Source organism: Dermacentor albipictus, chromosome 2 (assembly GCF_038994185.2).
Source record: "Dermacentor albipictus isolate Rhodes 1998 colony chromosome 2, USDA_Dalb.pri_finalv2, whole genome shotgun sequence".
Taxonomy (NCBI): domain Eukaryota; kingdom Metazoa; phylum Arthropoda; class Arachnida; order Ixodida; family Ixodidae; genus Dermacentor; species Dermacentor albipictus.
The window spans coordinates 79,747,956-79,760,245 of record NC_091822.1 but is presented as its reverse complement, the minus strand read 5'-3'; the positions used below and the strand labels follow the sequence as shown (position 1 = coordinate 79,760,245).

At 47.6% G+C, this 12,290-nt stretch overlaps 1 protein-coding gene across 6 annotated transcripts in view; it reads left to right on the top strand.

Moving 5' to 3' along the window:
- Positions 1–12,290, top strand: part of LOC139055973 (neprilysin-1-like) — a 106,176-nt gene that overhangs the window by 39,700 nt on the left and 54,186 nt on the right. For 3 of the 6 annotated variants that reach the window (XM_070533685.1, XM_070533687.1, XM_070533689.1), the window contains 3 exons: positions 4,954–5,274; positions 6,952–7,275; positions 11,654–12,027. In XM_070533685.1, coding sequence (XP_070389786.1) covers positions 4,954–5,274; positions 6,952–7,275; positions 11,654–11,965 — 957 coding nt within the window. In that variant the 3' untranslated portion in view covers positions 11,966–12,027. Of the gene's footprint in view, positions 1–4,953; positions 5,275–6,951; positions 7,276–11,653; positions 12,028–12,290 lie in introns of those variants that run through there. The other 3 variants (XM_070533686.1, XM_070533688.1, XM_070533690.1) reach the window with 3 other exon arrangements.

The following is a 12,290-nucleotide window of genomic DNA, read 5'->3' as shown; positions in this document are numbered from 1 at the left end:
GAAATCGAAGAAGCCGGGCGGGTATCAGGGCGACGGGCCGAGCAGATGGTGTGAAGACCCAGGTTTTCAAACTCCTGGCGGACAACTGCCTGGATCAGTGAGACCGTGACTGCAGATGTGTTGGTGGGACTGGAGTCGAAGGCAGCCGGATAGGCGGCCTCGATCTCACGCCGGACGATCCTGGTAACATCGGCAGTGTTGTTGGGACGAGGAGCGTCGGCACAGGAAGATGTCGCTGGGGTGTTGGGCAGACGGGCAAACTGCTGGTCAATACGGCGGCTTTTGGCGAGTTCCAGGCGGCGGCACTCTTTTATAACAGCATCCACCGTGGCTACGTTGTTGCAAACGAGCAAGTTGAAGGCGTCATCGGCAATGCCTTTGAGGATGTGGGAAACCTTGTCCGACTCAGTCATGTGGGTGTCAACTTTGCGGCACAGAGCCAAGACGTCCTGAATGTACGTGACATAGGGCTCTGTGGACGTCTGCACACGGCCGGAAAGCGCCTTCTGCGCGGCAAGTTGTTGACCGTAGGGGTTGCCGAACAAGTCTCGAAGCTGTGTCTTAAGTGAATCGCAACTGGTGAGCTCATCTTCGTGCGTGCGATACCAAACTCGAGGTGTGCCACCGAGGTAAAAGACTACGTTGGCGAGCATAATAGTAGGGTCCCACCGGTTATTGCGGCTGACGTGTTCATACAGGCTGATCCAGTCGTCGACGTCTTCCCATCGTGGCCCGAGAATACGCCAGGATCACGGGGAGCGGGGAGAGTGATGTAGGTCGGCGAAGTGGCAGCAGGTGTCGGAGCCGGCGGAGTCGGGTTGTCGTCACCGGGAGCCATGAAGGAAGGCTCGACGTACCGTCCACTGCGAAGCTCCGTGACGAGGTACAGGGAACGTCCACCTCCACCAGATATGTTACGTAGGAAGACGCAGACGAAAAGCTATGTACAGATATATTTACAAGGAAAATACGCTGCGCTTGGCCAAGAGGCGACAGCCCGCGCAAGCTTCGAACCGTCGTCGTCGTCTTCACACTGCTGGCCTTTCGTGATCGCACATATTGTGCCGTAGCAATATCTATAGCGGCTCCACAGCCACCGTAGCAACAGAATCCCAATAACGAAAGGCGTCAGGCAGGGCGATACAATCTCTCCAATGCTATTCCAAGCGTGTTTACAGGAGGTATTCAGAGACCTGGATTGGGAAGAATTGGGGATAAGAATTAATGGAGAATATCTTAGTAACTTGCGATTCGCTGATGATATTGCCTTGCTCAGTAACTCAGGGGACCAATTGCAATGCAAGCTCACCAACCTGGACAGGCAAAGCAGAAGGGTGGGTCTAAAAATTAATCTGCAGGAAACTAAAGTAATGTTTAACAGTCTCGGAAGAGAACAACAGTTTACGATAGGTAGCGAGGCACTGGAAGTGGTAAGGGAATACATCTACTTAGGACAGGTAGTGATTGCGGATCCAGATCATGAGACTGAAATAATCAGAAGAAAAATTGGAGGACGCTTAAGCTTCGCCTTCAAGAGTGGAACGCGATAGCGTTATTGCACCTCGTTCGCACCGCCCACTCATTCGCTCGGCATGCTCTTGAGTCACACATGCACTCACGAATCACGCGGTGAGCGCCGAGCAACGCAGCGTTCCGCGCGGCAACGAAACGTGCGCCTGAGCAAGCGGAACGAACCAAAGAACTCGGTGTCTCTGGAGAGAAAGCCGGGCAGCAACGTGCCATGAAGGCGGACGCGATCATGGGGCGGACGCCTTGATGGGATCGTCCTCTATCTCGCTTGGGAGCACCACGCAGAAGCATAACTCCTCGGAAGCAGCTCGGCACACATCGCAGGGGACGCTTTCCCAGCAGAAGCGCTACGGCGCAGCGATCACGTCAGAGGCGTCCCGCATCAGACTCTGCACGTAGCAATCGCGCTGTGAGCGGAAAGAGGTGCCGCGTCGCCTAAACACCAGTGTTCGAGTGACGCACGCTGGATGTTGGAAGGGGAGAGAGCGAGAAAACTTCTTAAACGCAAGGGTATTGGGGCATCCTCGCACCGGAACCCGCACGGCCCGAAGGGGAGAAGCGGGTGAGCGAAGATAGTGATCTAAAGAAAGGAAAGGCGCTTGATTCTACAACCCGTGAAGGCGCACGGCGAAACGTCAGGGGCGAGTGGCGCGCCACGTGCCGGGCAGCGCCGCAAATTGCGAGGAGGGGTTTTTCTGTGTTTGCCGCAAGATGGCTCTGCATGTGCGCAGAGCGCAGAAGAAATTTAGCGGAAACGTACTTCGCTACTCGTGTAACTGCGACTTCTGTAAGTAAGATGTTCATAATTACCGATATACACCGCAGTATAACTTTCTACGGCACGTTTCTAAGGCAACACCGCATTCACTAGAAGCGCTTTTGTACCGCTTTCAAGCATCGAACTCGTGGCTGAGTGGTAGCGTCTCCGTCTCACACTCCGCAGACCCTGGTTCGATTCCCACCCAGCCCATCTTGGAAGTTGCTTTTTATTTATGAAGTGCCTGCCATGATTTATCGCTCACGGTCAACGCCGCGGACGCCGACACCGACGCCGACGACACCGGCTTTTCTGCGACACGAGCTCCTTAACGCTATCGCGTTAATAAGAATGGCTGGGGTGCGTTTGGCAGACATTGTTAGATCATGAACAGCTGGTTGCCATTATCTCTCAAGAGAAAAGTGTGTAACAGCTGTCTTACCAGTACTCACGTACGGGGCAGAAACCTGGAGGCTTACGAAAAGGGTTCTACTTAAATTGAGGACGACGCAACGAGCTATGGAAACATGAATGTGTAACGTTAAGGGATAAGAAAAGAGCAGGTTGGGTGAGGGAACGAACGCGAATGAATGACATCTTAGTTGAGATCAAGAAAAAAGAAATGGGCATGGGCAGGACATGTAATAATGAGGGAAGATAACCGATTGTCGTTAAGGATTACGGACTGGATTCCAGGGAAGGGTAGCATAGCAGGGGGCAGCAGAAAGTTAGGTGGGCTGATGAGATTAAGAAGTTTGCAGGGATAACATGGCCACAATTAGTACATGACCGGGGTTGTTGGAGAAGTATTAGAGAGGTCCTTGCTTATATATATATATATATATATATATATATATATATATATATATATATATATATATATATATATATATATATATTGCAAGAGAGAAAGGTTTCTGTGACGAAGGCCGGTGCCCGGCCGTAACGCTGGAAGAAAATATCTTAGAAAAGTACTGGTATAACCCATGATCAATTATCAAAGCTGAGAGCTACAGGCATGGCCATCGAGATCGATGAGCGTCTTGGGTATGACGCTTATTATTTATTTATTTATTTATGATACCCTCAGTGCCAAAGGCATTACAGAGGGGAGTGGTGTTAATATACAAGCAAAACGTACAAGAAAAATACAATATTCGCTCATTATACAATGTTAGCTATATCATTGGAAAAATTACGTAAAATATTAGCACAATAACATGAAAAAACATTACAAATACCTTGTTTATACATTGTTGGCTCGAAAATTTTGGAAGTGATGGTTATCAGTGATAGATACGGTATCAGAAGGAAGGTGATTCCAATCGCGACTAGACCTGGGCAAAAAGGAGTGAAAGAAATGCTTAGTGTTGCAAATGTCAATACCAACTTTGTAGCTGTGATCGATGCGATGGGATCGGTAATGAGGCCTAGAGATAAATTGGTCGCGCAAAACAGGATGATAGTACAACTTATGAAAAAGAGTTAGTCTGGAAATTTGGCGGCGCGCAGACAGGGATGGGAGAGCAAGATTAGATTTCATGGCAGTAAAACTAGCAGTTCTATTGTAGTTGCACAAGATAAACCTAACGGAGTTATTTTGAACAAGTTCTAGTGCCGTTACAAGCTTGTCCTGACTTGGATCCCATATCGAGCATGCGTATTCCAGCTTGGAACGTATTAGTGTTTTATACAGCAATAGTTTAAGTGACGATGGCGCTCTAAGAAAGTTACGACGTAGGTAACCTAACATGCGGTTTGCGTTGCTAACTATATGTTTATAATTTAGTATTTATATTGTTATTACGAATGCACGTGCGCAAGTCTGTCTTGTTGATTGAACATGCATGTTTTTGATGCCTTTCAGTTTACGTCACATTTATGTATGTATATAAACCACTTGACTTCCTACCATTAAAAGCAGTTGAAAGTTGAAAAAATTTGGAGGATGCTTAAGCTTCGGCTTAAATAGTGTAACACGATAGCATTCAAAGATCCCCGACTGCTTCTCATGCCTCCCGGCAACCGCAGCGTATGTAATCGTAATGTCTACCGGGAAACGTTCGTGGCGAACGCTATGCACGTAGGCGGGCTTTCTGGTTCAAACGCAGCCTCTTGTCTTGGCCGCGATGCGGTAATGCGGCGGAGGCTAGCGCCACCTGGAAATCTTTCAAGAAAGCGGACGCGCCGCTCCGTGGACTCAGATATTTACGTGCCGGCCTGTGCAAATGCCGGACGCCGTCTCCGGTCTATGCATTGTAGAAACGCTGGAAAAGGGGTTCGTTTGAGTTTTCACATAACAAAATTATGTTTTCTCGTATATTTAGATTGCAATCCGAGGGTTATCATACCTATAGGTTGTGTGAGTTGTAGTTTACCAGCTTTCTACTTATTTTAGGTTGATAAATTCAATTAATTCAGTGAATTCCTTGCATCACATGGACGCCTTGGGTATATGTGGTACGAAAATCGTTTTTCGCCTTCCGCGCGATGTCGGACGTGGGGCGCCGATGTTAGGTTTTCTGCGACACGGCCCCCTTAATGCTCTAGCGTAAAAAAAAACAAACACACAGAACCTGAACGCGCCAAGGAGTAACCTATGTCGGGCTGGATAATAGCGACGTGTCGCCTGGAATTAAAGATGAGCCTGTGCGTTCGCCACGCAGGAGGTTCTCACCAGACGGCGCTTGTCCCAGTCTGCACGCATCGTGTCGGCGGTGCTGAACGCAACGCTGGCCGAGTACGCCCAGTGGCAGGACAGCGTGACGCTGGAGCGCACCCGCGCCCGGCTGCAGATGCTGCGTGCCGAGGCAAGCTCGACGCCGCTGCTCTCGGCGGCCGACGCGAACCGTCGGTATGATTACGTGCTGCCCGTGAGCTACGACACCGTGTTCCTGCGGTGGTTCCTCACCTCGCTGTCCTCTGGCGTCGCGCACGCGAATGCTTCCCGTGTCGATGCGCTCCAAGACACGGACGATCTGCGTCAGGTGCAGTATATAGAACTGAAAGTTTGGCGAGACCCACCCGCCGTGGCTCTGACCTTGCGCTCCTCGGCACGAGGTGGCGGGCCCGTTTTTGGCCGGGCGCGGCTGCCGCATTTCGATGGCGACGAAATGCTGAAACGTACCGTGCTCTAGGTGCTAGTTAAAGAACGGCAGGTGGTCATAATTATTCCGGAGCTCCTCTATTATGCGGCTTTTCAACCCGTAACCTACTCTGTAGTTTCGAGATGTCGAACCGCACAATTTGCAAGTTGGGCGTGCTGAAATCCGAGTGTTGTGGTTAAAAAGCAAGGCGGCAGGTGCCGACGAAATAAAATTACAGTGTACGACTTCGGACAGATGGCCCGTTTATTCCAAGGGTAATTCACGCAAATTCATTGCGGCGAAAATGCGAAAAGTAATATTGTGCGTAGAGGCTGCCACCAAAAGGAGACCTAGTACCCCGATCATTCTCAAAATAATTAGCGGACGACAACCAGATTCTCGACTGTGAACACTTGAGTGAGACGATGAGATAGTCTTAATACTGTAGTTGCGTTTGTGGAGGCTTTTATTGAAAGGACCTGCAGCCGAAGATAGATTGAAACGCGTGCATGCACAATAATGAAACACCACTCTCTATTGCTTCCTTACATGCAACGTAATTAATATACTATATGTGATCTTGCATTGGTTTTTCACGCAATGCTTTTCCGCGTCATATTTGCATTGAGTGGCTGTGCACAGTTCTCGAAGGTTTACTGCCGTGCTGAAACTGCAGCTCTAATTCTATAGTCTTTCTTTAGCCCATGAGATTCGTTAGCTATATTCATTAGCCCGTGAGAGAGGTGCTCTGCCGCGCTCGTCCGGCGAAATCCTTTGCTCTTCGGCTGTCGTGCTCTTTAAGCACAATGAACGCTACAACATTTGGGCGTGCCGTTTATGCACCCCTGATTTCGGCTGGCCACCAGAATTGGAGGAACACGTGTTCACGGAATTAGAGTGCGACGTTTTTAAAGGCAAGGGATGCCTGGGCCGCGATTTGCTGCGTTGAAAGCGTTCAAGAGGATGACGCAGAGGGCAGGCGTGAATACCGATATACATACATACATACATACATACATACATACATACATACATACATACATACATACATACATCATACATACATACATACATACGTGCATACATACATACATACATACATACATACATACATACATACATACATACATACATACACACATACATACATACGTGCATACATACATACATACATACATACATACATACATACATACATACATACATACATGCATGCATGCATGCATACATACATACATACGAATACTATAGGAAACGCCTGACTTTCAAACAAAAGAGAATAACTGCAACGTTGCCTTTTATTCCTCAAGACGTGACGCTTTGCAAGACACCAAAGTATACAAGAACAGTGGGCTCGACTTCGTGCCATATCTTTATTAAAAGCGAATGACCGTTGAGCAGTAGACCGTTTCAACAGTAGACCGTTCTCGTAATAAATAGGATTCGCCAAGCGCGACACTAGAAGCCGTTCCGCGTTTTGCTTGACCCAGCGTTGCCCTCTTAAAAAGCCTGACCAACAACTAAGGCTGCCACGGGAAGCGCTCGAGCGCTGAGCAGACCGCCGTTCTCGCTGCGCAGTTGGACGCCCTTCGAGACTCCAAAGTGCACATAGACCCGCTGGACGCGGTGGTGCGCGTGTCTCCCGGCTTTCTGTTCGCCCCCTTCATGGTGGACGACGATGTGCCACCAGACGGCGTGAACGCGGGCGCCCTTGGAGCCGCGGTGGGGTCGCTGGTGGCCGCCTTCTTGGACCCCATGCATGGACCGCTGGACGGAGTGAGCAGGTCGAGAGTCAAGTACGAGCCGGCCACTGCGTCCCGGTACCGAAAGATGCTTGACTGCCTCCGGTCCAGGCGCTCCAGACAGGGGCCCGTCATCGCCGACGATGCAGAGGCATCACAGGTACCCGCTCGGCGCACTGAGCGTCGTGTCAAACGGCCAGCGCCAGATGTATTAGCGGACCTATCATCTGCTCCGGCGAGAACTTCCTTTTGGCTCGGAGCCAGACATATACAAAGTTGTGATGTGCTGTTGTGATGCCTTAAAAGGAAGCTTTATCATCGCGCGCATACATATAATTACGCGAAAACTAAGAAATTGCTCGTTCGGTATCTACTGTACGGAATTTTAGGAGATCTGGCGCATTCAAAAGATATAAAGCAATATTTAAAATGTTATTATTTAGGCCCAAAAGACGGAAGCACAATACGAGGTAACAACAGGGAGACTTTGTTGAGTCTTTCGCACCGTCCTTCGTTTTTTGTGCGCTGGTATACTGGTTTTCCAGAATGTATACCAACTGGATCAGTTGCGGATTATTCTAAAGACATATTGTCGGAAATAAAGAAATCAAAGATAAACTGAAGAACGGAGATCGCAACAGCGTTAATGAGCAATAAGAACTAACATCACAATTTTGTGAACTTCATCTCGTGAGACATCGAAATCAGAATTTTGAATTCCTCCGATGATTTGTGAATACTAAATTCGCGTAACTCGCGCGAGCGCCGTACCGGGGTATCACGCAAGCTGTAAACTGACTTATAATATTTGTGAGCCTCATTCGAACCAGCAGAATTAGTTAGGCGAATTGTGGTATATTTTGGTGCAGAATCATGTAACTGTGAGCTTGGTGCTTCAGTTTACTGAAATTTACAGATTTCGGCAATTCGTGTAAAAAGAAGTTAGAACACTAAATAAATATTCTGCTTACTACATTACGTAGAATTGATCTTTTTCTCTTAAGTGTAATGATTCTCATTCTGATCGGTGTGGCAGTTATCAAATGAAGCAGCTCTCATGACCAATATTTTTCTACTTTTTTGTGTGAAGAATAATGGTAGCTCTGAAATACTTATGGATATTTGCTGCGGTATTGACTTACGCTTCACTTGATACTCGACTACGCAATTTGCTTTGTGACGGCTGGTATTTTAACAGAATTTAACACCTTTTTCGCACTTTATGAAGGCCTTGTAGAGTGGTTCGCTATACTCCGCAGAATAACCAGTAATACATGATTGATGACTTGGATGTGATTCAATGTTGAATACTATAACCATGTCCAAATCCAGCTTCTTCTCTGGGCTAACTTGAGCCAAGCCTAGTATTCCGCAAAACTATTTAGTGAATATCTTGCACATTATATACTGAAAGCAAGCTATGTGGGCCTGTAATTCTTCAATTATTAATATCAGGTTGGAAGATTTTCTGGCCTGCGGTAACCTTGAAGTCACGAGGCACTGCGCGCGAAACGTTGAAAGCTTTTAGAGTAAATAGTACCCATATTATTTTATTAGATCCATCGTTATTCTCCTTTCACATGCCTGTTTCCCGCTCGACATGTCTCGCTATGTCCAGTGGAACCTCCAGAGCGGAGGACGTCTTCACTGGTAACCTACACGACTTCACTTTCTTGCCCGGGGCTTGGTCTGATTATGGCTGCATAGCTGTTTCGGTTGTTGTACAGTTCAGTCTAGAATTCTCCTGCAGGCCTTGTTATGAGTGGTGTTCTAATTGGTGCATGCAACTAAATTTAAATAAATGCAAGGTCATGCGTATATCTCGTAACACTGCCACGCACGCGTACTTTATTAATGGTGCACTTGTGACGTCGGTTGCCTCTTACAAGTATCTCGGTCTTCACACATCAAATAACCTTTCTTGGCACTCGCATATTGACTATGCTACTACAAACGCAAACCGCATGCCTGGTTACTTGCGCCGTAATTTTAGCTCTGCCCCTTCTTCCCTGAAGCTAACTGTTTACAAAACTTTAGTTCGCTACAAATAGGAGTATGCTTCAGCCACTTGGGATCCGACTCAGTCTTCATTAGTTTCTACTGTTGAAAGCATTCAAAACCGCGGTGCACGCTTTGTCTTATCCAATTATTCTCGCTACGCAATTATCTCTTCAATGAAACGAACTCTTACCTGACCTTTCGTCACGCCGCAAATCTTCCAGTCTCTCCCTCTTTCACAGAGTTCTTCCCTTGAAACCCCTTTATAAAAGACCTTTCATGCCCCTCCGTATTATATTTCGGCCCGCATTGACCACAGCCTTAAAATCGGGGTGCCATTGTGCCGTACAAACCGGTACAATGACTAATTCATCCCTAGGACAAGCACGGACTGGAATCGCCTTCCCGCATCTATCCCACTCATCACCGGTTCTACCAACTTCAAGACCGCTGTTTAGAATGCCTTTTGTTATTATTTTTTGTTAATACTTGTTTGTATTTTTTACTGCATTACTTCTTGTTTTGACTCCACTCCTTTCTGTAAAGCCTTCGGGCCTTGAAAGTACGTGAAATAAATAAATAAATAAATACAAACGAAAAAACTGTTGAACAATAGCTGCGAAATCTGCCACGACAGACTTCAACGACACTTCCCTCATTTGCATAACATTTATAAGCCTTTGTACCGTTAAAACATTTTTTACACTTTCGGGGCTGAACTTGTCCCCAAGGAATAATAATAATAATAATAATAATAATAATAATAATAATAATAATAATAATAATAATAATAATAATAATTTATTATTAGTATTAGTATTACATCCGTTATCTTAACAATTACATATCCAGCCCACATAAGCAACCGTGCTTGTGTGCGATGCTGGGCAATCGGCAGGTAGCACCAATACGTGTACAAAGGATTAAAAAAAGGGGTACTGTAATAATTAGAAAAGCATGCACATACTATGTCTCTAATATATAATGTGGAATAGGTTGACAATTGAAGAACAAGAATTCTGCAGAACCCATCACAGGCTGACTGTCCACGTTAATGCGCTTAGCCCTGAAGCAACATGGTGACGCAACATATTGCCATCGTCGAAACGCGTAATATATGAGGCGTGTATTGCAGCGCAACTCCTCTCTCTGGCTTCCCTACGAACACGCTGCGCCATCTATCGGGCGCCACCACGAAGCATGGGCGTGGCCTCCGAAATGCGTGGCGCACCAGTGCATGCCTCGAGAAACAGATCACGCGACAGCCCGGGCTCCTCTCTCGCGCTTCTTTCTGGACGCGCTGTGCCATATAGTGGCGCCATATAGTATATAGTGTGCCATATAGTCCGCGCGTGGCTTCCTAGATGCGTGGCGCGCCGTCGCGTGCGAACGCTGGGAGATGTTCCCTCTTTGGCCGCACTTCCCGAAGCCACATACTCAGTGACTCAAGTTGGCGTGAGGTTCATCGAAGACAACACATACCGAGTGTATTCATGACGCAACTCGCTCTATAGCATTGACGTGAAAGACGTCCATCTGAAGAGCGGCACATGTCCAGTGCATTTGCGGCGTAGCTTGCTAAAGCGTCGGGCGCTGCTGTCCTTGATTAAACAGCCTGAAACGGGTTGGACTCTGCCCAGCACGGCATAATTTTCAAAGTTTTTCAAATCATACATTCGGCTGGCCGAAGTGCAGCCTGGCCTTCTCTCCCGCTGCACTGTTGCTACATACAGCACGCTGCGTTTCACATCACACGCCGCGCCGCCTCTCGGCGGAGCCGTAATGTCCGCGCGTGGCGCAGGTTGAATAACGCCGAGCAGCGGATAAATTAAAAGCGCCTTTTTGTCATTATAGAGTGGCACGCTCCCAACGATAGTTACCTAGTTACTGAAGTTGGCGCCAAATGCGTTCATTAAAGAAAGGAACACACCTACTTGTATGCATACGCGGTGACCAAAGTTGGTATCAAAGAGCTTCACTGAAGCGCAGCACAGCCCTAGTGGTTACATATACATTGCTCCAAGTCAGTGTGAAATAGATTCATTACACAGCGGTACATAACGATGCCGCAGGCCCGCATGCCATTGACCCATGTTGGCGTCACAGAGGTTCGTTCAAGAGTGGCACACACGTATACAGTGCCACATACCCAGCGACCCAAGTTGGGCCGACGGTTGGTTTCGAACCATGTTCCCTTAGAACAGCAGCCCGACGAGCTACGCATATGGACTATCTAGAGACCTAGTTTCGTGGGAAGATAGATAGATAGATAGATAGATAGATAGATAGATAGATAGATAGATAGATAGATAGATAGATAGATAGATAGATAGATAGATAGATAGATAGATAGATAGATAGATAGATAGATAGATAGATAGATAGATAGATAGATAGATAGATAGATAGCCCCTGGAAAGTGTGCCAAGTACCCTAAGAATGCTAATCGCATTAAAATCAAACGGATCGTTATAGAATATGAAGCAAGTTTTTATGGCTGAAACTTCTGGCTTGAAATACCTATTTGCTCGCGGTCGCAGGTCCTGGTAAAGCAGCTGGGCGTGCGGATTGCATATGGTGCCTTCGAGAAAATGCGCAACGATAGCAAAGCGAAATCCGGCAACTCGACGCTGATGGCCGAACTCTCCGAGCTGCTGGGCAGCGCGCAGCGAGCCTTCTTCGCGGCCCACTGCTTCCAGTTTTGCCAACACGAGGTGCCTCGCAATGTGGCACATGCGACATCGGGCAGCTTCCGTTGCAACGCTGTGCTCAGAGACGTCGAGGCCTTCCGGAAGGCTTTCAAGTGCCCCGCGGGGAGCGTCATGCGACCTGCCCATCTTTGCGCGATCTGAACAGCTCTCTGTTTCTGTATTTTTTTCCTTATGAAATTTGGCGAAGTACATTTACGTTGTAATTATTTGTTCGTCTTTTTCTCCGCCAGATATGCGCGTGTAGTACACGTGGACATAGTCCGTATGACAAGGCCTTCAGGCTGCAAACCTTTTGCGTCGTTCAGGTGGCGCTGCGAAAACGCTAGTCTGCAGCGCCCTCTACGTGGCGTTTATCGTTTTCAGGTAGCATAAAACCCGAACATCTGCCGTGGATGGTATATCAGCGCTGCGAACGGGAAAGGGCAAAGTCAATCTCTTTGCCGCGCTGTTATTAATCAAAATGCAG